This window comes from Myotis myotis, unplaced genomic scaffold, assembly GCF_014108235.1.
Source record: "Myotis myotis isolate mMyoMyo1 unplaced genomic scaffold, mMyoMyo1.p scaffold_m19_p_1, whole genome shotgun sequence".
Lineage (NCBI taxonomy): Eukaryota > Metazoa > Chordata > Mammalia > Chiroptera > Vespertilionidae > Myotis > Myotis myotis.
This window is the reverse complement of record NW_023416313.1, coordinates 214,416,253-214,444,240: the sequence shown is the minus strand read 5'-3', so window position 1 is coordinate 214,444,240 and position 27,988 is coordinate 214,416,253. Positions and strand designations below refer to the sequence as shown.

Here is a 27,988-nt window from a genome sequence, read left to right as displayed (position 1 = left end):
GTTTAGACTCTTGATCCACAGAAACTTGGGTAAATAATACATGTGTTTTGTTTTAAGCTGCTAAATTTATGGTAATTTATTATACAGCATAGAAAATACAGAAAATCATATATATATATATATATATATATATATATATATATATGGAAAAAAAGAGGAAAAAATATTGAATTACTGGCCATTTGGGACATTTATTAATGAAGATCAAACATCCCCAGGGCTGTCCTCAATGCTCAGTGCCATGATTTTCAGCGTTGGCTCCTCCAGGTCCTGATCGCTGCCACCCATGACCTTGCAGAGCTGGACGGACGGGGACAGGGCTGTGCTGGGACAGTACAGCTCACTTGGAGTCTCAGCCTTTTCAGTGTCACTGTCACCTTCAATGATAGTCACAGAGGTCTCTCGGTCTCCTGAGCTGTCAGAAATATTTGGATTTTTTTCATCCCGACTTGAAGGTCTAAGATTTGTTTCCTCGTTCACCTGTTCAATTATAACCCCTTCTGAATTCTTGAACTTATAGATTGGTAGGTAAAAATCATTTGATGAGACTATCTCATTCTCATCCTTTGGCTCAGACAGCAACATATCCAAAGCTTTTCTGTATTCCTGACGCTCCTGTTGAATTGTGGCCTCTTGTTCATTTTGTGCTGAATTCTCAGCCTTTTCAAAATCAAGTAAATTCAACAAATCAAAGTCATCTAGCTTCGCTGAGCTTTCCTTGGATATGCACCCTAAATTCACCTTTAGGATATGCAGTAGGTGGCGCATTTTCCCCTAGGATTAAGAAAAAGGCAAGAATAAGGAAATTAGTTAAGCTAGTTAAACTGAATTACTTTTGTCTGCAGTGCTGCTAATCTCTGCAGGACCAATACTTCTCTTTCCACCCATCCCAAGTGTATACAAAGTACAAGGGGAAAAAAGCACTTGTTTTTAATGCATTCTCTGAGGGTATAGAAACACTTTAAAATTCTTTCTATAATGCAGTTCTAAGGAAACAAACCTCCTCCAAATGGTGTTTATTTTGCCTTATATGTCGCTCAAATAGTCGTTCTAAAGACCTACAAAAGAGAAATAAGAATGTTAATATCTCAATCAGGAAATCAACTAACTGGAAAGCAGCAATGCAATAACTAAACTACTAACGACTGGACACATTTTTAATGGCTCTTTTTCTTTCCAAAGTTAAAGACCAACCCTTCCCTGTTCCGTCAAGTTCTCCACCATGAAAACTAGTACGGTTCCCTCTATGCACTTAAGTCAAGGTAATGGATGCCAATGTTTCTAAAAGACTGCATGCTACTTACATTTCTGTGAATAAAATATTTTGAATGAGGCCCAAAACTTCTTCCTCTCTCTTTCACCCCCCTCCCCACTAAAAATTGTTTTTGTCTCACACACATACGCAAACACCATAAGCCTCCCTTCTCCTCACATACACACTACCCCCATAAACCAAACTCTAAAGAAAATTCTTTTGTGAGGTATTTTAAAATGCTTTCTACAGTATACTTGAAAAAAATTCCACTGATGGTAAATCCTTATAATAACCTAAGAGTTTATCATTCACTAAGCACCACTAAGTGCTAGGAACATATTAATGATACCTCTAGTCATGACCAATATTGGGAGAGAAAGGTATTGTAAAAAAATTTAAAGATGAGAAAACTACATCTCTAAGACAATGATTTCCTCTACACCATAGCCACAGCCATTAGAATTTAAACCAGAGTTTATTCCTTCAGCTACACCATACTTGTCTATTACATGGATGTATCAATAGGTTTCTTAAGCCGGAGCCGGTTTGGCTCAGTGGATGGAGCGTCGGCCTGTGGACTGGGCGGTCCCAGGTTTGATTCCGGTCAAGGGCATGTACCTGGGTTGCGGGCACATCCCCAGTGGGAGATGTGCGGGAGGCAGCTGATCGATGTTTCTCTCTCGTCGATGTTTCTGACTCTCTGTCTCTCTCCCTTCCTCTCTGTGAAAAATCAATAAAATATATTTAAAAAAAAATAGGTTTCTTAAAACACAACTCATTTCCTTGTTACCATTTGTTATTACAATGAAGTTATGAGCCAACTTTATAGTCAGTAGTTATGAAATAATTTAATAATTTTTTAAAAGCCCAAGAAATCCATACTCTACATTTTACAAAGGCTATTTAATGTTTTGGAATATTATTTCCTCCTAGGCAATTTTCTATGCATGTGGTGTACATAATGGGGTCTTATGCTACATAACAAAGTTTGTCTCAATGTCCAATGAATTTTACACAAGTAACTACTGTTCAAGCTGACTCAGGATCACTCAGTTTCATTCAACATGCAAGAACTAATCTGTTTGCAAATTTTCCATTTCATTTACAGTATGCAAACCTAGCTTTTATTATTCCTCACTTTATTAGTAGCAGATGTAACCAAAATACTTGTTTTTGATTCTCATCATAGTTTCAAGTAGCAAAATTGGATTATGAATCTTTGCTAATAAGTAGCAAAAATTTTATTTTACTAGTCTATTATAGCCAAGAAACATAATGGTATTTAAATGAATAAAATCTCTATTTTTTTCTGTAACTCCCCCAAACTGTGAGTCCACCTAGAGCATGAATTAAACATTCTTTACAATTTGCTATCAGTTATAAGAATATGGTCCCCTAAGAAAGCAATATAATTTTTCATTTCCTAATATGGGAAAATAACTTAAAAAACTAATACCAAATGAAGAGTATTTAAAGTACTCTTCGCCCTGACTGGTTTGGCTCAGTGGATAGAGCGTCAGCCTGCGGACTGAAGGGTCCCAGGTTCGATTCCGGTCAAGGGCATGTACCTTGGTTGCGGGCACATCCCCAGTAGGAGGTGTGCAGGAGGCAGCTGATCGATGTTTCTCTCTCATCGATGTTTCTAACTCTCTATCCCTCTCCCTTCCTCTCTGTAAAAAATCATTAAAATATATTAAAGTACTCTTCAACCACCATGTATTATTAAAAAGAAATCTAACCTGTTTGAAAATAAACCAAGTTTCAAAATTTCATCTGTTACATCTTCAATGAAACTCAGATACAACAGTTCTTCTTCACTGCGAAGGCAAAGCAATATATAACAAAAATTATTGGGGGTAGGGGAGGCCGGGGGAAGGAGACATATGTAATACTCTTTGTAATACAGTGGGGCCTTGACTTACGAGTTTAATTCATTCATAGACCAAGCTCGTTAAGGAGCTCGTTAACTCAAATTACTCTGTCACCTCAATGCAAAAAATCAGCTGAGAGACAGCTGGTATCTCAAAAAACTTGTTAGTCAGGACACTCGTAAGTCAAGGCCCCACTGTACTTTAAGCAATAAAACAAAATTAAAAAAAATTATTCACTACTCACTCTGAAAACTATAGGAAATACGAATACTTAATTAAAAATCTCTACTACTCATTAGAAATGTACTTCTGGCTCATATTATTAAAGAGAAATATTATAAAACAAACATGTCAACTTTCTGAAATTATGCAAGGATAAATACTGAAGATGAGAAAATATTCCCTAATAGAGTAAAATTTCACAATGTCTGAGACATACACCCAGCAATAAACAAGCAGGAAGCCCTAGCCAGTTTGGCTCAATGGTTGAGAGTGTTGGCCCCAGGACTGAAGAGGTGTGGGTTCGATTACAGTCAAGGGCAGGTACCTTGGTTGCAGGTCAGGGGCGTGTGGGAGGCAACCAATTGATGTCTCTTTCTCACATCGGTGTTTCTCTCTGTCTCTCCCCCTCCCTTTCACTCTCTAAAAAAATCAATGGAAAAAAATATCCTCAAGGTGAGGATTAACCAAAACAAAACAACAAAAAAAGAGAGTAAGCAGGGATTAAACAGAACAAGACAGAGGCCAACCAAGAGTGAGGGCAACATAAAAAGTTACACTTTCAAACTGCTTAACAGTCTAATATTTATCATCAAGTTAAAGAATAAATTAAACTATAAAAATATAGATGTAGGCAAAGGTAGGTTTACAGTTATTTGTTTGGAAAATAATACAATTATTAATAAATAATAATACAAGAATAAACTGTTTTGCATAACTCACTTTTGCTGACTCCTAGAGATTATTTCCCCCCTAAAAATGCAGCTTAACTAAACAGCATTAATATCTAGAAGTAAAAATAAATGAAAAAACCTAGAAGTATAATATCTGCAAAGAACTGGTGAGGCTGGAAACCTCCAGGAAGGTTGTCCTGAGTTTCTAAAGTCTGAATTTTTCAAAAACTATTATTTTTACTTACAAAAATATACAAGAGTTATGGGTACTAATTATAAAAAAATAGGTATTAACTTAGGGACAAATTTCCACTGGAAATAAAGATGAAGTGATAATTATTTCAGAAAATTTTGGTCATTTTCTTAAAGAGATGTGTTAGATAGTTGAGCCCCAAAGCTTTTTGTGAGACAAATTAGTGTTCAATCCTAACTTACTGAATAAGTTTCTATGATTCTTAATTCTTGATTTCCACTAAGCAAAATGAAAAGATGAGAAAGATCTTACTCAGAGTAGATTTTTCTCCTTGAAGGAGGAGGCTGCACGGAATACTGACATAATGCCCTGAAAAGAGAAAATTAAAATATTTGAACAATGTTTGCTGCCTTGGCTGGGTGGTTCAGTTGTTCTGAGTGTCATCCTGTACACCAAAAGGTTTCGGGTTTGATTCCTGGTCAGGGCACATACCTAGTTTGTGGGTTGGGTCTCCAGTCAGAGCTCATATAGGAGGCAACCAACCAATGTTTTGTTTTGTTTTGTTTTGTTTTGTTCTGTCGTTCTCTCTCTCTAAAAATCAATAAAAACATGTCCTTGGGTGAGGATTAAAAAAACACAGGTGGGCGTATAGTAAGTGTTCAACAATATCATATATTAGTAATAAGAGGTGCATATCCATGATCTAATCCAATCTTCAGAAAAACCCTATTAGGTATATTGGGTAGGTATTATTTTTCTCACTAGTGAGTTCACCAGGGGGCAGAAAGGCCAAGTAAATAGCAAAGGCAGATTTTTTTTTAAGCCATTCTTCTAATTACAGGGGGAGACAGTTGGACCGATTTCCCCTGGAAGCTGTTACCTGGCTGGGGAGCACTGCAGAGCGCCATCCTTAACCTCTTCCCATGGTAAGCCCTTCTCTTGGGAAGGTGAAGGGGTTATGTTTTCTTTGGTTCCATAGGTCATACAACTAGGTGCCTGGGGATGCAATGACAAGAATACATCCTTATTTTACTTGAAAAATACAATGTAAAGGCAGAAACAGCAAATTTTAAAAACAGTTGAGGTAAGAGAGTAGAGATATCCAGTAGAAGAGCGACAGATATATTATGACAAAGGATGTTTTAGAACACATTTTCCATCCAATCAGGAAATTTTTCTTAAATTTATTTCAAGTAAGATAAAACAGCCTGGCTGATGTGGCTCAGTGGTTGAGCATCGACCTATGAACCAGAATGTGACAGTTTGATTCCTGGTTAGGTCACATGCCTGGTTTGTGGGCTCGATCCCCAGTGGAGGGTGTGCAGGAGGCAGGTGATCGATGATTCTCTCTCATCATTGATGTTTCTATCTCTCTCTCTCCCTCTCCCTTCCTCTCTGAAATCAATAAGAAACAAATACACACACACACACATATATATTTTATATATATATATATAAATTAAGATAAAACAACTTATTTCTTATATTTTAATGAGGGACATTTTAAATGATGTTAAGAAATCACCACAAATAAACATATGGAGAAAATGATGCAAATATGAAGTTTTGGGTAAATTTGAGAAAAAATATTGCACTCAGAAATTCAAACAACCAATGCCAACATATCAAACACACAGAAGCAGTGGTGGCTGCTATGAACAATAAATAATATTAACAAACTACTGGCAGCTCACTTTTATAGAATCCTTGCTTTGGGCCACGTACTCTGTCAGGCAATTACTTGCATTTTAAAATTTCGTCTTTACAATGCAAATTTATGTACAGTACTTTACATATTTGAAAACCACATTTAAGGCATTTTATTTGTCCACCCATCTATCTAGCCAGCCAGTCAACCATCTAGAAGAGATGCTAATGACGCATAATTTCCCAAATTGGCAGGATCCATGTGGCCATTCCCAGAGAGTAAATAGGCAAACCTTCTGAACACTGGCTAGATCATGTGCAAGAAGTGTCATCAAGAGATCACTCTTCATAGTCCAAATAGCTATCCACGGTCTGTTAGGTTAGAGCAGCTGTAATTCCAATGTGAAGCACAGGGGCCTCATTTCTGTTACCTGCTTTATGGTCACTTCTGACTCTGTGAAGTCCTTGGTCTCAACTGTCTCAAAATCAGGCTTAAAGCTGTAATATTTAAAAAATACACTGTTAAGCTTTCAAAATACAAAGACTGTGTGATAACGAGCTTTATCGTCTAGAAAAAATAAACTCAAACATAGGAGATAAAATCCATCTGTTCTTATAAAATGTATTATTTCTGGTTATATAATCAGGAAATAGATGTGGTTTGGATTACCTGTACTTCTTTTCCTTTTTTTGAATAGCAGCTAAATTTCAGTTGGCCAGAGTGGGACTAGGGAAATGAGAACTTTTATGTTCAAAAGCTGTCATCAATATAATCATACTTTCCTCATTTCTTCCTCACTTGACAAATTCTGTCATATATTTAATTCCTTAATTCTTTGATGAAATGTATGCAGACACATCTGATATTACTGCACTTCTTGTATTTACCCAGAGGAAAGAATAGTAGTCATAAATTGCTTTTTACTTTCTAAAATAACTAAAACCTAGTACCTGATAAATATTTGTTTATATAACCGAGGATAAATAATCAAATATCAGCTTACACTAAATACTTCACAAGATCTGTTTGTTTCTCCAAGCACTTGGCAAACTTTTACTGAATATTCATTATGTGCCAGGCATTATTGTATATGAAAACATTATTGAGGCAAATTATACTGAACTTCCAGAAATGATCCCAACGGTCTAAATTACACTTGGGGAGTTGTTGCTATACAAGACTGGGGCTGAATATTTGCAGGAAAGGGGTAGTTGTCTCTCCCCCTTCTTTAACCCACTGTTTTGTCATTTTTATCATAAAGCAATAGACATATTTGCACAAATGCTGTTTGATGACATATTTTAAGAACTCTCTGAAATATGTATAATATTTTAAAACACAAAAGTTCTAGTATCATGTCAAAAACAAAAAAATTTGAAATATGTAACATTCATGTATATAGAGTCTGACAAATGTAACGGCTACTGGTTTTTCAACAATTACTCTGATAGTTCTAAGCGATTCATGTAAAAGGAAAAGTCACAGTAATGACATTCCATTCACAGGGCACATAAACTACATGATATAAAAGAAGGAATATTGTTTAGTTTCCACAACATCCTGAAGGATTTACTATTGGCTGTTGACGTGCCATACCTGCTTAATTCAGTCTGGGTTTCAGCTTCTACCCGCTGATCTGTAAAATCCTTTTTTCTTTTGGCAGGTGTGTAATACCGATACTGTGACAGGAAAGATTTTGCTTCTGTTTTCAAAGTGCGTGGAGTGAATGGCAAATGCCCATTAGAGAAGAGTTTAGAATGTTTATCCAAAAGGTCCCCACTGGATGTTTTGTTAACGACTAACTGAGACCTGTGGGAATTTGTGCTCCTGGGCCTTCGGCTGTTGGAGGTTGCAGAGTGTGTTTTCCTGGGCCTGGAGGTGGTGCAATCTATGCTGGACAGGAAGGAACCGAAGTTCTTCTCAGTACCATCCGTGAGGCTGTCACTGGATTTAGGTAGACTGAGGTGCAGTCTCTCTGAAGAAGTCCCTGGTGACCTTGCAAAGGACGCATATTCATTCACTTCTTCAACTAACATGTTGTCTTCATTTCGTGGTTCTTCTGCAGGCTGAGAACATTGGGTTTGGTAGTTATTAATTACACTAGAGGCCAGATGCACAAAATTCATGCAAGGGGGTTGGTCCTTGCAGCCGCGGCAGCTTGCCTCAGCCCTCGCAGCCCCGGCTTCCTCCGGAAGGTCGTTGGGCTGTCTGGTCTAATTAGCATATTACACTTTTATTATTATAGATTTGAAAATTCATAAACATCAAACATGGCTGCCTCAGGGGCTTATAAAATTAACTTTATATGTCCCTAAAGATGTTAGCATTGTATATAAAGTTCTATTCTTTTTTTAATGATTAACATAAAAATATAATTCTACATATAAGTTAATAGCAATCATTTTTCTTTCTGAAGCTAAAAAATGATTAATAACATATGACTATATTTTCGATCTTGACTTGTGTACTGAGATCTCAGTTATACCTGTAAGTTTCCAAATCAATTGTGAACCCCAACCCCTTGTCAACCACAGTTGTTGGCACTCTTCCCTTCCCTCTGGTCACTAAGGCAATCTCCAGTGCCAGCAGTTGCTCTGCAAATTTAAGGCTTTGAAGAAAGAAAAACTTTTCCTCACAATGTATGGTGCCCTGATTTAAGTGACTGATATTTTAAATATCATTAAGAACTACTTATTCCGTCTGGCTGGTGTGGCTCAGTGGTTGAGTGTCGACCTATGAACTAGGAGGCCATGGTTTGATTCAAGGTCAGGGCATATGCCTGGGTTGCAAGCTTGATCCCCTGTGTGGGGCATGCAGAGGCAATTGATCAATTATTCTCTCTCATTATTGATGTTTCTCTCTCTCCTTCTCCCTTCCTCTCTGAAATCAATAAAAATATATTTAAAAAAAGAACTACTTATTCCATAAAAAGTTCACATATTTTCTCAAGTTCTCCTCATGAGTGGGGAAAGCTTTGAAAGGGAGGTATTTTTGACTGCTCCATTTTTTTTGGTTTATCCTTGGAAGAACCATTTCTACGGGATATCTATAAAGTTTAAAAACACATAATATTTTATTCTTTTACAGACTAGATGCCGCTAAAGCTTTGTCTATGATTCTAGACTTTATGGATACCTGTGTATCCTTTACAGAACTCCGAGTTAGGGAGGGGGCTGAGGTGAAAATGGTTAGGATTTAGCCAGTTATGTGTGTCCTATAAGCTCCTGGGGTGAAAAACAAGAGGAGTACGGGAAAAGCCAAGTGCTTCCTTTGTGCAAAGTACTGTTTTTACCAGTGAGTAGAATGAGAGGAATAATAAGAACTTCTATCACTGCTGCTAATAAGTATAGAGTGCTAATAAGTTATAGAGGTACTGTTCTAAATGATTTACATGTACAACTCAATCGTCAAAATAACTTCTCAGTTGTGATAGTTATTAGCTCTATTTTATAGGTGAAGAAACTCAGGCACAGGGTCTCATAAATCTGAACTCAGGCTAGGCCTATGTGCTTCACCATGATATCACATTATCTATTATCTATTTTAAAGACTCATTTACCCAGCCAGTGTGGCTCAGTTGGTTGAGCGTTGGCCCATGCACCAGGAGGTCTGTGGTTTGATTCCCAGTTGGGGCACATGCCTGGGTTGCAGGCTCAGTCCCTAGTAGGGGTGTGCAGGAGGCAGCCAATTGATATTCTGCTCGCTCTCATATCGATGTTTCTCTCTCTCTCAAAATCACTAAAAATATATTTTTAAAAAATACCCATATGAAAGCATAAATGAAGTATTTTATGGAGGCAAATGTATAGAGTTACAGTGGCTAATGAAAAAATGAATAAAAAATATCTTACATTTACAGATTAAATTATATATTTTATTTTCAACAAAATCCAATCTTATCTCAAAATACAATTAAAAAAAATCCTCACTCGAGAATTCCCACCCCCCCATTGATTTTTAGAGAGAGTAGAAGGGAGGGAGGAGGAGAAAGAGAGAGAGAAACATAGATGCGAGAGAGACACATCAATTAGTTGCCTCCTACACGTGTCCTGAATGGGGCCAGGGATCAAGTCTGCAACCAAGGTACATGCCCTTGACTGTAACTGAACCCATGACCCTTCAGTCTGTGGGCAGATGCCCTAACCACTCAGAAAAACTGGTCAGGGCTCAAAATACACTTAGTAGTTTACTAGAGGCCCGGTCCACGAAATTTGTACACGGGGTCCCTCAGCCCTGCCTGCACCCTCTCCAATCTGGGACATCCCTCTCGCAATCCGGGACCGCTGGCTCCTAACCACTAGCCTGCCTGTCTGATCGCCCCTAACCCCTCTGCCGGCCTGCCTGATCGCCCAACTGCCTCTGCCTGCCGGCCTGATCACCCCTAACTGCCTCTGTCTGCTGGCCTAATCGCCCCTATCTTGCCCCCCTGCCAGCCTGATCACCCCTACTTTTCTCCCTGCTGGCCTGATCGCCCCTAACTTGCTCCCCTGCTGGCCTGATCGCCCCTAACCATCTCTGCGTTGGCCCCCAGCCTAAGCTGCAGTCTGGCCTCCCTCTGTGGGAGGCTACCTAGTGGATCAGGGGAAGGCGCCCCCATTACCCCGCTGCTGCCGCCACTGCTGGCCTGAGCCTCGGCTGCCGCAGCCACTGTGGCTTTGTCCGGAAGGTCGTCCGGAAGACATCAGCCCTAATTAGCATATTATCCTTTTATTAATATAGTCAAAATGCTGGGTAATGGAAAAATATTTTAAATTTTCAGTTAAAAAGTCCAATCACTAAAAATGAAAATGCACATGTGCATCAAATATTGATGAACAGATTCCCAGATGGCAAATTATAGCACAGCGTCTGGCAGAATTATTCTAAAGGAAGCAATTCTATTCCTGGTCCTTCTATCTATGCAACAGGCCTGGGGGCTCTTAAGCATTACAGGTTCCCTGATGACTCCCAAAATTATTTTCAGTCTGAGAGAAATGCTTCTATCAACTCTCTACTGACTATATGAGATGTTCCAAAGGTACCTCAAATGAAGCATGTCCAAACCAGCAAACTCAAACCCTACATTACCCCCTCCTCCAAAGAAAACACTGCACTTTGTCCTGTTATCATCCCTTCACTGTCTTCCCAGCTGCCCACACCAGAAGCCTGAGAACCTCCTTAATTTTGGCCTCTTGCTCTTCACATCATCGAATCAGGCACCAAGTCCTGGGGAATTCTCCTTTCTAAGTATTTCCTAAATATATCCCTTGTGCTCCCTTCTGCTGTCTTAGATCAGGTCTTAATCATTTCTTCCCCAGGTTATTGAACTGTCTCATAACTAGTCTGTCTTTCCCTCCTGCCAGTGTAGTTTTTGTAAAGTATGATGACATAACATCCCAACTAAAAACTGGTCTATGGTTCCCCATATCCATCTAAGAAAAACAACCTGGATTCATTATTGTGGTACAAATGCCCTTAGTCATTCCCGTTTACTGATATGTACAATGGAAAGCGCTGGAGTCAGATATGACATGTGACACCTAGTAAGCAGAGCAGTGAAACTGGCTTTTACTAACAGGCAGTAGTTTTTATCACATCAAGGGTGTTGGGGGACAAAACACAAAGCTCAAGGACTGAACTGGATGATCTAGGAGACCATGCTCATGACTCTGGGATCCTCTCGATGGCCACACCTCAACTAGGTGACTTGCAAAGAAATCTGCCCATCTTGAACACTGGTACAGAGTGAAAAGGGAACATTAGCCTTTGAGGATCTGTAATTATATGCTGCCACCATACAAACTTGCAGCCTAAATGTGCATTGCCCAAATGGTCCACAAAAACCTAAGTCGAGACAAATAACTCATTTTTTTTCTAATACATAAACTGTAGGGGGATCTATATATATAAAAGCCTAAGCAACCATCTGACCAGTAGGTAGTATGTGCAATGACCACCAGGGGGCAGACACTCAATGCAGGAGCTGCCAAGTCACTGCAACTTGGCAGCTGTGGTTCTCAGGTGACACGCCCAGAATCAGAGAGGAGGGAGCCCGATTCCAGGATGTGTCACCCGAGAACTGCCCTCTTGCAATCTGGGACCCCTCAGGGGATGTCGAAGAGCCGGTTTCAGCCCGATCGCCACAGACCAGGCCGAGGGACCCTGCCAGTGCACGAATACATGCACCAGGCCTCTAGTATATCTATCTATCGCTATCTCTCTCTCTCTCTCTCTCTCTCTCTCTATATATATATATATATATCTATACCTATACCTATACCTATACCTATACCTATACCTATACCTATACCTATACCTATACCTATACCTATATATAGATATGAAGTTGTCTATGTCATCTAAATTTTCAAATTTTGGGCACAGACTTATTCATAATATTATCTTACTCTCTCTTGAATATGTGTTATTTCCCCATTTTATTTCTGCCTTCAATCTTAAGTATTTTCATCAGAGACTTGTCAGTTTTATTAATTTTTTTACTTAGTTAATCATTTCTATTGTATTTTAGTAGGACTTTGTTAAAGTCCACCAATAGTTGTGACAGAGACTGTGTGGCCTGAAAAGCCTAAAATATTTACTATTTGGTTCTTTACAGGAAAAGTTTGTTTCTGACCAATAGGAAACATGTTACCAAAAAGTCAGGTTGTACCACTGATGAAATAGCTTAGAAATATCTACTTGTAAAAGGTGAAAAAAGATCATCTTACCTTTTGCAGAGTGTTAAGTGATGACTTGGAATTATTTTTAGAACTGGCCTGCACTGTACTTTTAGTTACTTGCAACTCCCTTTCACATTGTGCTATTTCCTTTCTGAGTTTCTCTCGTCGTTGTTGATCTGCATCTGATGGGGAAAACAAATCTTTTGAAATATAGAAAATAGAACTTAATTTTTTGGTCTTGGAAGACTAATAAAGCCTACATTTTTTTCCTTGCTAAAATGTTTACAGTACTGATCTGCAAGGAAAAATCTCTATATTTTTCCATATAAAGAAAAGCTAAGATAGTAAATATTGAATTTAGAGAAACTTTAAATGGATTATTTAAAGAGCACAAACAGCCCTGACTGGTTTGGCTCAGTGGATACAGCGTTGGCCTGCGGACTCAAGGGTCCCAGGTTCGATTCCAGTCAAGGGCATGTACCTGGGTTGTGGGCACATCCCCAGTGGGGGGTGTGCAGGAGGCAGCTGATCGATGTTTCTCTCTCATCGATGTTTCTAACTCTCTGTCCCTCTCTCCTCCTCTCTGTAAAAAATCAATAAAATATATTTAAAATAAAATAAAATAAAATAAAATAAAGAGCACAAACAACTTGACTGGCATAGATCAGTGGTTGAGCATCAACCTATGAACCAGGAAGTCACGGTTTGACTCCTGGTCAGGGCACATGTACAGGTTGTGGGCTCGATACCCAGTAGTGGGTGTGCAGGAGGCAGCCAATCAATGATTCTTTCTCATCATTGATGTTTCTCTCTCTTTCTCTCTCTCTCTCTCTCCCTCTCTCTTCCACTCTGAAATAAAGTAAAAAATATAAAAAGGAAAAAAGTTAAAGAGCACAAACAAGTTGTAACAAATTGGCTAAACCTAAGGAGTCAAGAAAGCAATTCCTGGCAGATATTCATAGAGATATGAAGGTCAGAAATGCTCGACTGTATTGTTCGTGACTCTGTAATCATCAACTTCAGAGTCTGAATTAGTCCATTAGACTCTCCCCCAAATAAAATATTGTCAATACCATAAATGCTATGCTAAAACTTTTTTAAGTTTTATATGACTTTAAAATGACATTAAATTTTAAAACATTTTCAATCAGGATATCTAAATTCTATTTTTCTGAAATGCTATTCATTTGAAAAAAACACACAAAAAAAGTGGTTTCACACTTTAGTGTGCCATAAGTCAAGTACTAAGTCATTATTAAAGACTTGTCATTGCACAGACTGAAAATGGCAAAATAAAAGCTAGTCAAATTTCAGAGTTGAATAGAAATAGAATGACTTGTATTTTCATATAACATTAAAAATTTAACATACTTCATAGGAATCTATCTCACCTTAATGGACAAGAAAATTTCAAGTTTTTTTTTTTTTTATATTTTATTGATTTTTTACAGAGAGGAAGGGAGAGGGATAGAGAGTTAGAAACATCGATGGGAGAGAAACATCGATCAGCTGCCTCTTGCACACCTCCTACTGGGGATGTGCCCGCAACCAGGGTACATGCCCTTGGCCGGAATTGAACCTGGGACCTTTCAGTCCGCAGGCCGACATTCTATCCACTGAGCCAAACCGGTTAGGGCAGAAAATTTCAAGTTTTAATTCACCTCATTTTGAATCAGAATTTATAAAAATTTTTAATGCCAAAAAAACAAGTAAGGTAATTTATATGTATATTTAAAGTTTCAATTATAATTAAGAAAAATTAGTAAATGCTAAAGTAAATGTATTTAGCATCTGGACAGGTGGGCCAGATGGTGGGAACATCTTCATTCTGTGCACCAGAAGGTTTTGGGTTTGATTCCCAGTCAGGGTACATGTCCATTTTGCAGGGCTCGGTCCCCAGTGGGGGGGCCTGCAACAGGCAGCAGATCAATGTTTTGCTTTCACATCCATGTTTCTCTCTCCCTTTCTCTCTAAAAAATCAATTTTAAAAATCTTAAAAAACAAACAAAAAACCCCAAGAATTTTCATAGTTAAAAAAAAAAGAGATGGGTCAAAATGTCTATAAAACCTGTCTTCAAAGTTATACTGACTATAATGAACATCAACTCTATAACACTAGAAGTAATAATGACTATTAATTATACTTTAGTTTGGTGATTGCAATCTTCACACTTCTAATCACCACAATTTTCTTTCTTTACACAGCAACACAGAAAAACTCCTGTCTCAACTGAGGACAGAAAATGCTGGGGGATAAATAAGCACTAGTTAAGTCTGAATTCTAAAAATAAAAATGAGGAGCAATTTTTAAAATACAATCTCTATACTGTCAACTCCCAAAGTCTTATCTCCATCCTGAACCCCAGAAGAAGAAGAAGTCTTGGGAAGAATGTGGAGAAACTGGAACCCTTGCACACTGTTAATGGGAATGTAAAATGATAGCATTGCTACAGACAACGGTATGGTGGTTTCTCAAAAACTTAAAAAGAGAATTACAATATGACCCAGCAATTCCACTTCTGGGTATATACCCAAAAGAAATGAAAGTAGAGTCCCAAAGAGATATTTGTACATTCACATCCATGAAATCTACACTAATAAAAGAGAAACATGGTGATTGGCGTACGACCGCTACCCTTTTCATTGGCTAATCAGCGAGATATGCAAATTAACTGTCAGCCAAGATGGTGACCGGCAGCCAGGCAGCTTGAAACTAACATGAGGCTTGCTTGCCTCAGTGACGGAGGAAACCAACGTTCCCTGACTGCGGCTCCAGGCCTCTGAGCCTGCAGTTTCAAACACTGTAACAAATACCGCCGGACTTAAGCCAGCAGGATCGCAACATTGTATGCAAAGGCCAGAAACCTACTTTCAGCAGTGGAGCCTAAGAGCTGGAGCCAAGCCTCAAGCTAAAGCTGGCCCAGAATAAAAAAAAAAAAAAAAAAGGAAAAAAGGAGTGGTTGGGAGCTTCAGTCACCCCCAGCCTGAAAACAGCCCTCAGCCCCTCACCCAGACTGGCCAGGCACCCCAGTGGGGACCCCCACCCTGAAGGATGTGTGACCAGCTGCAAACAGCCATCATCCACTCACCCAGGCTGGCCAGGCACCCCAGTGGGGACCCCCACCCTGATCCAGGACACCCTTCAGGGCAAACCAGCCGGCCCCCACCCATGCACCAGGCCTCTATTCTATATAGTAAAAGGGTAATATGCCTCCTGGCACCGGGATCAGGGTGACAGGGGGCAGCGCCCAAACCCCCTGATCGCCCTGCAGCTCTGTGTGTGACAGGGTGCGGCGCCCCCCCCCCCCCCCCCCCCACGGGCCCTGCTCTGTGTGTGACGGGGTAGAGCCATAACCTCCCCATCGGCCCTGCCCTGAGTGTGAGAGTGGCGGTGCCCCAACCCCCTGATCGGCCCTGCTCTGTGGGTGATAGAGGGTGGTGCCCCAACACCCCCCCCGCCCCCCCCACGGGCCCTGCTCTGTGTGTGATGGGGTAGAGTCATAACCTCCCCATCAGCCCTGCCCTGAGTGTGACAGTGGCGGCGCCCCAACCCCCTGATTGGCCCTGCTCTGTGGGTGATAGAGGGTGGCGCCCCAACCCGCTGATCCGCCCTGCTCTGTGTGTGACAGGGGACGGTGCCCCAACTCCCCTATCGGCCCTACTCTGTGAGTGACAGGGGGGAGCTCCTCAACCCCCTGATGGGCCCTGCTCTGTGCATGACAGGGTACGGAGCCCCAACCCCCCTGATGGGCCCTGCTGTGTGCGTGACAGGGGGCAGCGCCCCAACCCCCTGATTGGCCCTGCTCTGTGCGTGACAGGGGGTGGCGCCGCAACCTCCCCATCGACCCTGCCTTGAGTGTGACAGGGGGCGGTGCCCCAACCCCCCAATCGGCCCTACCCTGAGCGTTACTGAGGGTGGCATCGTAACCTCCCAATCTGCTCTGCTCTGTGCATGACAGGGGGTGGCACCCCAACTCCCCAATTGGCCCTGCTCTGAGCCGGACCAGGGGCTGCACCTAGGGATTGGGCCTGCCCTTTGCCACCCGGGAGCAGGCCTAAGCCAGCAGGTCGTTATCTCCCGAGGGGTCCCAGACTGCGAGAGGGCACAGGCCGGGCTGAGGGATCCCCCCTCCCCCCCGAGTGCACAAATTTTTATGCACCGGGCCTCTAGTATTATTTATAATAGGCAAAAGGTACAAACAATCCAAGTATCTTGAATGTGTAAAGAAAATATGGTACTATGCATACACTGGACTATTATTCAACCTTAAAAATGAAGGAAATTCTGACATATTAGTTCATCAACATGGATGAACCTTGAGGACATTTTGCTAAGTGAAATAAGCCAGTCACAAAAGGAAAAACACTGGATGATTTCACCTACACGAGATACTTAGAGTAGACAAATTCATAAGACAGAAAACAGAGTGGTGTTGTGGGGAGAGTTATTGTTTAATATGTATGGAGCTTCAGTTTTGCAGATAAAAGGAGTACTGAAAATTGACAGCGGTGATGGCTGTACCGCAATATGACTGTACTTAATGCCACTGAACCACAGACTTAAAAATGGTAAAGATAGTAAAATTATGTTATGTGTAGTTTACCACACATTTTTTAAAGGCAATATATCAAAAATTACTTACATTTGATGCAGGCACCTATGCTGAGTGGAACTGAGCAGTCTACCACAGCTGAAAGAAGAAAATTAGTTATTTAATAATATTCTTAATATTTATAAATGATAACAAAATATCATGTGTGGAAATCACAAAAAGTTTCCAGAACTTGTAGTTTTTATTTTAACTTTTATGATACTTTTAGAAATGAACAAATATAACATCCTTGGTAAAAAAGTAGACTGGCTGGGATTAACAGCTCACTAGATACTACAAAAGAAAACATGAGTGAACTTAAAAGCATAGCAATATGTACTATTCAAAACAAAACAAAGCGAAGAAAGGCTGGAAACAAACACACAGACAGCATCACTGACCTAACCCACCTGTAGCATGCTCTTACTGGTTAACATACTTGTAATTGGAACCCCAAACAGGCTTGGAAAAAACAAAGAGCAAAACTGCCGGACCCACACTACCTGACTCCAAGACTGACTGTAATGCTATAGTAATGTGGCAGTGTGGTACTGTAATAAAGAGACACATATAGAAAAACAGAACTGAAGAGTAAGTCCCGTTCTGTATGCTCAACTCTCAAATAGTGCTAAGGTAATTCAACAGAGAACGAATGATCTCTTCAACAAACAGTCCTACTTATATTTGGATACTCATAGGTAAAATAATTGACCCTTATAGCATACCTAAAAAAACTAACTCAAAATAGGTCACAAACTTAAATGTAGGAGCTAAAACTTATACTTCTAGAAGAAAACACATAAGAAAATCTTAGTAACTTAAGATTAGGCAAAGATTTCTTAAACAGAATATAAAAAACATAAGCGCCCAGTCAGTGTGGCTCAGTGGTTGAGCGTTGACCCATACACCAAGAGGTCTCCAGTTTGATTCCCAGTCAGGGCACATGCCCAGGGTTGCAGGCTCGATCCTCAGTAATAGGGATGCAGGAGGCAGCCAATCGATGTTTCTCTCTCTCCCTCTCCTTTCCTCTCTCTGAAAAGCTGATCTTGATTTCACGTCACAAAATATTCTTTAGATTTTTCAATCATTTAAATACAAATGTCATAAGATATGAACTAAAATTTTAAAAATTTAGCCCTTCAAATGAGAAAATAAAATTTAAAAAAAACCTTAGTGAAAAATTGGTGAAATTCAAATAAGGTCTGTAGTTAATAGTATTATATCACTATTAATTTCCTGCTTTTAATAATTGTAATATGATTACGTAAGATTTTAACATGGGGAAAGCTGGATGAAGAGTTTCTGTGACTGTACTATTTTTGCAACTTTTCTATAAGTCTAAAATTATTTCAAATAAAAATTTTAAAGACAAAATGAAAAGACAAGTTATAGACTAAGATAAAATATTTGCAAAACATGTATCTGATACAGGACCTGTGTTTAAGATATAAAGAACTCTCACAACTTAATAATACTAAGAAGACAAATAACCTGTTTTTAAAAATGGGCAAAAGATTTGAACAGATATTTCACCAAAGAAGATATACAGATGGAAAATACGCACAAGAGAAGTTGTTCAACATCAGTAGGCACTGGGAAATACAAACTAAAGCCCTATCAATATCCACTAGAATAGTCAATAAAGGGCCGCCAATTGGAAATGCTGGTGAGGATATGGAAGTGATCGAAATGCAAAATGGTGGAGTCACTCTGGAAAAACAGTTTGGCAATGTCTTATAAAGTTAAAATATATTTACCTTATTACCCCACAGTTCCACTCCTAGTAAATTAACTTATCCAGTGAAATAGAAGCATATGTTCAAAGATTACATGTGAATGTTTATAGCCGCTTTATTCTTAATAGCCAAAAGGAGTCAAAATAATCCAAATGTCCACCAACTAGTAAATCAATAAACTGTGGTACATTTCATTATATGGACTACTATCTTAGCAATAAAAATACTGTTACACACAAGAGCATGGATTAGTCTCACAAGCGTTAGCTAAGTGAAAGACTCATAACAATACATATTGTATGATTCCATTTATATAAAATTCTGGAGAAGACAAAACTATAGTTAGAAAGCAGATGAGTGGTTGCCAGGGATGGCAGGGAGGAGATTGCTTGCAAAAAACTAGGGGGAACTTTTTGGGGTGATGGGATGCTCTACGTCAGGGATCAGCAAACTTTTCCTGTAAAGGGTCAGATAGTAAATGTTCAGGCTTTGTGGGGAGATACGGTCTGTGCCACACTAGTCAATGCTGCCTGTCAGTGAGCGTAAAAGCCACAACAGACAAAACGTGAAAGAATGGATGTGATTTATTTATGGACAATCAGATTTGAATTTCATATAACTTTCATGTTATAAAATGTTACTATTTTTATTTTTTCCATCCATTTAAAAATACAACTGCCATTCTTAGTTCACAAGCTGCACAAAAAATAGATGGCAGGAGGATTTGGCCTGTGAGCTGCAGTTAGCCAATTTCTGTTTTACAGCATAACTGTGACGGCAGCTATACACATGCATGTGTTATTCAACATATTTAACTGTACACTTAAAATTAGTGTATTTTCTAGATGTATGTTATATCTTAAAAAGATGACCAAAAAAGAAAAAGAGATTAGTTAGCATCTTCTTTGTGAAACTTCTTTAGTATATTTGAAAACAAAAAAGATTATAAACTTTTATTATATTAAAAACAATATTTAACCATAAAATAATATTAGGAATAACACAGGTAAAAGGAAATAACATAGGCACTATATAGATTTCAAATTCAGTTAACAAAAATGGACAGTAGCTGATATCTCTATACCAAACACAAATTGATATATATGTGTGTGTGTGTGTGTGTGTGTGTGTGTATATATATATATATATATATATATATATATATATATGATGTATTCATTTTTGCTATGAATTTACTCTAATTAGAAGTGAAGTCAAGGGTTTAAATCGGGTACAGAAAGTTCACAGTTGCACATTTTTACCTTTGGCTGAAAGGATTTTATTATAGTGCACAGCCATGTGGTTCTTGACCATGTGGAGAGTACTTAATCTGAGAGAGGAGGAGTCAGTGCAAAAAGCTAAAAATTAAAACATATTTCATTATATATTTAAAGTTAATACAAAATCATCACAAGATAAACAAATTACCAATTATTAAGCTCATTTTTATAAAATACTCTGAAATTCTACCACGAAGATACTGACATAACTTTGTGCTGCTGAATATGTGCCTTCATCTTGTACTGATAACTGATGAGCTATCAAACTTTCTAAGAATAAGTTTTACAAGCCGGAGAGTTATATGACGAGATTCTAGAATAGAACTAAAAATGTTTAGCCACTTACCTGATTATAAAATAATGAGTAAAATGGAGTATTACTAGGTCATAAAAAAGAATGAAATCTCACCATTTGAGACAACATGGATGGATCTAAAGGTATTATGTTAAGTGAAATAAGTAAGCCAGAGAAAGACAAATACCATATAATTTCACTTACTAGTATATGTGGAATCTAAGAAAAAAATAAATGAACAAACAAAACAGAAACAGATTCATAGATACAGAGAACAAACTGAGGACTGCCAGATGGGAAGGAGTGGGTGAAAAAGGTGAAGGGATTAAGAAGCACAAACTGGTAGTCGCAAAAATAGTCACAGGGACAGCCTAGGGAACATAGTCAATAACATCATAATAACTATGTGGTGCCAAGTGTATACTAGAGTTTTCAGGGGGCTCACTTCCTAATTATCTAATTGTCTAACCATTATGCTGTACACTTGAAACTAATATAAAATAATATTGAATGTCAACTGTAATTAACAATAAACTTTTTTGTACTTGATTACATGGGGCCTGGAAAATCAAGCAAAGCCCAAACTCCAAAACTCTACGCAAAGATTCTATTCTGAGAGGCAAACTTTTAACTTTAACAAGATCTACAAATCAGCTTATGCATTTTTTTGAAGTATTAGAACTAAGACAAGTACATCATATAGAAATTCTGTGATATTAAACTTCTTGATGTCATCTAAACCGTTTAAAAGAAATCTTAAAAATAATTAGCACTTATATACAAATATCAAATGTATATGTAGGCATAACTTTCTTAAACATTAGAAACAGTTTTTGAGAACTAATGCATGTATGTGGTTAAAAAAACATAATCAACATCTAAAACGGTAAAAGAGATTGAAAAGTGACTTTCCTGACCCCTGCCTCCCATCCTAGAAGAATACTCCTACATTTTTTATGCATCCTTCCAAGGAAATTCTACACATAATATAAGAACATACGAGCCTTGGCTAGTGTGGCTCAGTTGGTTGAGGGTCAGCCCATGCACCGAGAGGTCACTGGTTTGATTTCCAATCAGGAAATATGCCTGGGTCGCGAGCTGGATCCCAAGTAGGAGGGCATGCAGGAGGCAGCCAATCAATGTTTCTCTCTCTCTCTCTCTCTCTCTCTCTCTCTCCCTCCCTCTCTTTCCTTCTCCCTTCCCCTCTCTCTAAAATTCAATAAAAAGATATTTTTAAAAAAGAATATACAATAATGGCAAGTTTGATACTACCACCACTACAAACATTTATTGAATAGGTACCATGCATGCATTGTTCTTTACATGTAAAAACTCATTTAATTATTATTATCACTGTTTAATAGACATGGCAACTGAGGTGCAGAGGTATAAGGTCTTTAAGATCACACAGCTTGATAAAGGATGCAGTTTAGATGTTAACTGAGGCAGCCTCATACTTATAACTACTATATATAACTGCACATATAGTCCTTAAAAAAACTTAGCAGCCAGGCTGGTGTGGCTCAATAGTTGAGCACTGACCCATAAACCAAGAGAACACTGGTTCGATTCCCCGTCAGGGCACATGCCCAGGTCTCAGGCTTGATCTCCAGTAGGGGGCATGCAGGAGGCAACTGATCAAAGTTCTCTCATTGATGTTTCTATCTCTTTATCCCTCTCCCTTTCTCTCTCTCTAAAAAATCAATTAAAAGAAAAAGTTAGCAAACTATATATTACTAGAGGCCCGGTGCACGAAATTCATGCCCTCGGGGGTGGGGTGGGTGGGTGGTCCCTCAGCCTGGATTGCGAGAGGGCGCAGGCCAGGCCAAGGGACCCCACCGGTGCACGATCAGGGCCGGAGAGGGACCTGGGAGGTTGGCCAGGTGGAGTGAGACTGCAGGAGGGCTCCAGGGTGTGTCTGGCCAGTCTCCCTCAGTTCCGGATCGGCTGGACCCCAGCAGCAAGCTAACCTACCACCAATCAGAGCATCTGCCCCCTGGTGGTCAGTGCATGTCATAGCGAGCAGTTGAGTGGCCTTAGCATGTCATTAGTATATTACGCTTTGATTGGTTGAACCGATGAACAGACGACTGGACACTTAGCATATTAGGCTTTTTTTTACGTAGGATTCTTCATCCTGGTCTTCTATGTAAGTATATTTTAAACCTAGTTTTAACTTTTTAGTTAAAAGTTATTTTTCAAAATTTTATTCTGGCCCTAAGTGTATATATACTTTGTTACAAAGAAATAAGTAACTGAAAACGTGATCTTCCCTTCACATTTGGAGGAATGAGTATCAAAGATTTTTTACGTAAATAAAGAAAAAAAACCTTTAAATTATTTTGCATAATAACCCAGACTTAAAACTTGTAAACTATAATTATTAAAATGTATTTTAAGTTTACATTAAAAATTTAAAGGCTTTAAAATATTGTCCTTTCACAGGACCTAGAAATCCACTTGAATGAAGAAGCCCTTGCTTGCTCCGGATGCCAAGTGCATCTTCTCTGCACAGCTTTTCCTTCTCAGTGCTTGTGTCTATAACAACCTGCAAATCACCTTCTCACCAAGGAAGGCATAACTCAGAGCAGGGGAGTCTGCCAGCCAGGAGCAGAGCTGGGCTGGAGCTGCAGCAGGGAGAAGGGGGAAGCCAAGTCCACATCCAGCGCTCAATACTAGTTTGAAATGAGGGACTCCTAAGTTAACCTCAAGAACTCCTAAAATACATAATTAATAATATAAAGTTCAAGTATTAACTAATTTTTTTCATCGTGTCATAATTTACAAATAAACAGTCGATCTTTACCAAACAACCACTCACCATTTTAAGTACCTCACTTACCGTTACTTTTGGTGCTCAAGTGTCCCTTAAATAGGCATGGTGGAACAGATCTGGGGAGGACAGAGCTTGAGCTGACTTTTAACCAAAAAAAAACATGAATTAGGATAAACAAAACACAACTTTCACAAAGAAAACAATATTGAACATTTAAGAAATAATAAATGTATTGGTAATGCTAGAGTTGTTTAAAATTGTATTCTACCGTGTTACTAACCAGAAATGATATATCAGACAAAAATTCTGCAGCCATTGATCAAAAGTTTTCTCTTTTAAGAAAATAAGTTATTTTCAAAACAGCTGTATCTTGAGACTTTAGTTTCACTGAGTAAAATGATAAATATAGGGTGTCCCAAAATTCATGCAAGATTTGCAATCCAATTCGATTGCAAATCTTGCATGAATTTTGGGACACCCTATACATCAATTATTATGTTATTTGATATATACTGATTTCATCCTATACACTACTGACCTACTGGAGTTTTAAATGATTTTGGAATATAATAAAACTATTTTAGTTAATCACAGGCTAGTCTGTCCTACAATTAATTTTAAGGAAATAATCCTCTTACAAAATAATTAAGCAAATTAGAAGTTATATCATATGTTACTATGTGTAAAGTAAATACATATATAAAAGAGAATCAGAATGTAATGTTTAAAAGATGTCTTAAAGTTCATCTAGTCCAACTCACCCTCCTCCTCTTGCTTGGATCCTATCTAGACAGTCTTTATTTGGAAGTCCTCCTTCCAAATTTTTCCTTCCTTGAGCACTCTCCCTTGGCTCTTGGATACCACATAGAGATTTCTTATGCCTTATAGTTACTCTTTTATGATAGTTTAATAATTCTTTTTAATTTTTAAAAATTGATTTTAGAGAGCGTGTAAGGAGAGGAGAGAGAAGCATCCATGTGAGAGAGAAACAGTGACTGGTTGCCTCCCATATGAGCCCCAACCCGGGGATCCAACCCACAAACCCAGGAATTGAACCTGGCAACCCTTCAGCACACAAGACGACGCTCAACCAACTGAGCCACATGGGCTAGGGCTAGTTTAACAATGCTTTAAACTTCCCTTGTTTAAATCATTTTATGGTACCCATCTTCTGATTGGACCCAGACTGATACAAAGGGGCATGAAAAAGTAGTCTCAAACTAAATCCCAGGAAAAAAACACATCATCCTCTGTAGATTAGGATTAAAATCCTGTCCATGAGATCAAGGGTCTTGCTAGAGTAATGAAATTCATCAGTATGTGCAAGCAGCTCAGTTCTCCATGCAATGTGTGGCCACTAGACAGCCAGAAGGAACTCTAGTGAGGAAAGCTGAAGGTGTTTCTTGTGGCAGAATTTCCCAGGAATGCCAGGAGCTTGGGGATCTGGTGCCACTGATAAGTGTCTCTATTGGCTCAACAGATTAAAAAATAGTTTTTATTTATCAAGCTGCTTTCAGTGATCTATCCCAATAGGTTGTCTTTTCTTTGCTTCTTCCTAAGTCATTGATAACAGAGTGAATGGCAGCTTGTAACCCTCAATCATTTCTCCCCAATCCCCCCTGGAGAAGCTGGAAAGAAGACCTGGTAGATGATCTAGTCCATTTTACAAATAACTAAGGCCCAGGGAGTGAAAGTGATTTGCTGAAGATTACCTAGTAAATAGCACACAAAGATTACAAACAAGATAGACTGTTTTTTTAGGTGGTACTCTTCCTACTACATCAGCATACAGAGAGTTTGCCCTACAAAAGAACATCAAAAAAATGTGATACCAAAAAGAAAACAACAAAACAAAATGATTTTTTTTACTTTAGGTGGTGTCTTAATATTTTGCACTCTGAAATCACCCAAGGTAATCTTAATGATACCTAAGAAATTTAGGATGTGCAATCTTTTCAAGAAAAATGAAGTATTTTGGCTTTGGCTAAAATTATTTATGGTTTCTTATCAGTAATAATAATTATGATCTAAGAGAACTCACTACCCCAGATATTTGTTGAATATTATATTTGTTTTAAAAATTCAAAATCAATAACAATGTTTGCTATATATATTATATAATATCCTAAAAATGAAGCTAATTAAATTGGAGAAGTTATAAAAATATAAACTTTTTACATTTTGACAGGAACCCAATTTTAAAAATAATTCAATAAATACTAAGAATTTACTAAGTCTATTATATTCTAAATTTTACATATATCCTTTCCCATGCCCCCACCTCTAGTCATGAGGAAAATAAGACATTTTGGGGGGGTGTTAGCAGCCTGACTCTGTATCCCTAGAGCACAGTCCTGTTGACCTATTGTCTAGTCCAGTGATGATGAACCTATGACACGCGTGTCAGGTGACATGAGAACTCATTTTTTTGGTTGATTTTTCTTTGTTAAATAGAAAATTTAACATTTAAATATTTAATATTTAAATATATAAAATAAATATCAAAAATATGTCTTTGTTTTACTATGGTTGCAAATATCAGAAAATTTCTATATGTGACAAGGCACCAGAGTTAAGTTAGGGTTTTTCCAAATGCTGACATGCCGAGCTCAAAAGGTTTGCCATCACTGGTCTAGTCACTGCCCCTTCCTTAATTATCTGGTCTTGTTTACCTAAATACTCCCATTTTACAGAGGCCATAAACCATGAACAATACACAACCCACGGAGGGGGTTATCAGTGCTGGCGCCAGGCCAGGCCTTTAGGTGTGGTCTCATGGCCCCCATCCCAACACACCGGCTTTTTGAAGTCTGATCTTTATTTGGGACAAAAACCCAAAGGGTATAAAGAAAAAGCTTCCTCCAATTGGCTTACTCAGAATTTGGAGAACTGACCTGAGTCACTGTACTAGTACACGTGAAACATTTGAAAATAAATGATTTTTTTCCTGTATCTCTGGGTACTCCTGCATATTTTATGGTCGCCTGGTAAATTCTGTAACACTAGCATGAGCTGGTAAGTAAAAACAATGGCTCTAGGGCAGCCGTGGGCAAACTACTCCCGCGGATCCAGCCCCCGTTTGAAATGAATAAAACTAAAAAAAAAAAAAAAAGACCATACCCTTTTATGTAATGATGTTTACTTTGAATTTATATTAGTTCACACAAACACTCCATCCATGCTTTTGTTCCGGCCCGGCCCTCCGGTCCAGTTTAAGAACCCATTGTGGCCCTCCAGTCAAAAAGTTTGCCCACCCCTGCTCTAGGGTTTCAATTCCCCACCTGGATTCCCAGCCTGCTCTGACACTTACTGTGTCCTTCATGAACTCTTAGTTTATTAGTCTCCAGTGTTTATTCACTGTGAAATGAGGATAATACCTAACAGTATGTGTTTGTGGATCAAATAATGAGATAACTTGGAAATAGGGCTTAATGTTAGAAAATTTCTGAAAACCACAAAAACAGTGTGGCGACGGCAGGGGTGATGGGAGGACGGGGAGCGGTGGAAAAGGGCATAAAGGGGATAAATGGTTAAGGGAAAAATAAAAAAAATTTAAGAAAAATAAAAGGGGGGGGGGGAAGCATGTTGGTTTGTGATTTCTGGAACTTAGGCGAATGGCTAGTTATCCCCTACATTCAGAACAGCACTTATTTCGAGTAAAGATTATGTAATAAAGGCACAATCATATTCAAAGCAAGACATTACATGAACCATCTAGCAGCCTGGTTTAAAGGTACTTTCTTAAAAAGATGGAGGCAAGGTTCTAGAGATTGCCTTATTGGGCTTGAAGAAAGAATGCTACTTTGTTAGAGAGAGACAGCGAAGATGCAAATTATTTCGATTGGGCCGACGATTTGTGGAGATTTTCATATAGGGCCCCAGCTGGTCCACGGTGAGGTCCACTGGACCCTGAGCGTGTTCGGTCAAGGACGGATGTGCAGTAATGATGGGTTAGTTCTTTGCCACTAAAACTGTAGCCGGTAACACAGCATCATTTGAAAACTTATTAGAAAAGCAAAATATCAAACACCCCCCCCCCCCCACACACACACACAAACGTGCTGAATCATACTCTGCATTTTAACCCGATTCCCAGTGATTTAAAGTTAGAGAATCCCGGGAGCTGGTCGCGAATGGAAGAGTCCGTGTGTACTGAGTGCTCACACTGCAGGCGCGTTCCATGTACTCCCTGCATGTGATCCCCAACAACTCTCTGACATGCGTGTCCCTCCTGTCTGAGAGACGAGGAAACCGAGGTCACCTCTGTGGAGTGCAGCAGGGGCCCAGGGAGGTCTGATCCCAAAGGACAGGGGCCATCGAGGCACTCAGGGCGGCTACGGCGGCCCGGGTTCAGGGGAGCGGGCCTCCTGGACCGGGGGCGACAGCTTCCGAGCCGGAAGCGGACCCGTGCACCCCAAGGGCAGGGTCTGCTCCAGGGTCCCGGGCAACACTCAGGGCCACAAGGAAGAGAAGCAGGCGACGGACGGAGGGCGCCGGGGGCGCCGCTTCTACTCTATAGCGCGGCCCCGACTCGGGCCCCGGACCCCGTGGTCCCGGACCCGGACCCCGGACCCAAGGCCCGGAGCGCGAGACGCGCCCTTTACCTCTGCGGCTGCCATTCATGCTGAGATCCGCCTCGGCCGCGCCGTGGAGACGCGCGGGGTCCCCTTGGGTCCGTCCCCGGCAGAGCCAGCCCCGGCGGCAGAGGACTGTCGCGGAGGAGCCGGCGGAGGGCGGCGGAGGGCGGCGGAGGCGGGAGACGGTCGCCGGGCCGGTTGCTAAGCGCCGGT

The 27,988-nt window shown here is 39.6% G+C and overlaps 1 protein-coding gene across 5 annotated transcripts; it reads right to left on the bottom strand.

The window, feature by feature from the left end:
- Window positions 1–116: 116 nt before the first annotated feature.
- On the bottom strand, window positions 117–27,988 carry SPATA7 (spermatogenesis associated 7). 5 transcript variants are annotated; one of them, XM_036314769.1, is made up of 12 exons: window positions 27,803–27,988; window positions 23,265–23,339; window positions 20,110–20,205; window positions 17,163–17,210; window positions 12,568–12,719; window positions 7,457–7,926; window positions 6,291–6,357; window positions 5,093–5,208; window positions 4,525–4,581; window positions 2,995–3,072; window positions 1,001–1,058; window positions 119–774 (listed from the first exon to the last, which is right to left on the bottom strand). In XM_036314769.1, the coding sequence occupies exons 1-12, from the start codon at window positions 27,819–27,821 to the stop codon at window positions 205–207; spliced, it is 1,806 nt and encodes a 601-aa protein (XP_036170662.1). In that variant the 5' UTR covers window positions 27,822–27,988; the 3' UTR covers window positions 119–204. The 5 variants fall into 5 exon arrangements, with proteins under 5 accessions (XP_036170679.1, XP_036170688.1, XP_036170662.1 ...); XM_036314777.1 differs by having other exon boundaries at window positions 123–774; window positions 12,568–12,701; XM_036314786.1 differs by lacking the exon at window positions 4,525–4,581 and having other exon boundaries at window positions 117–774.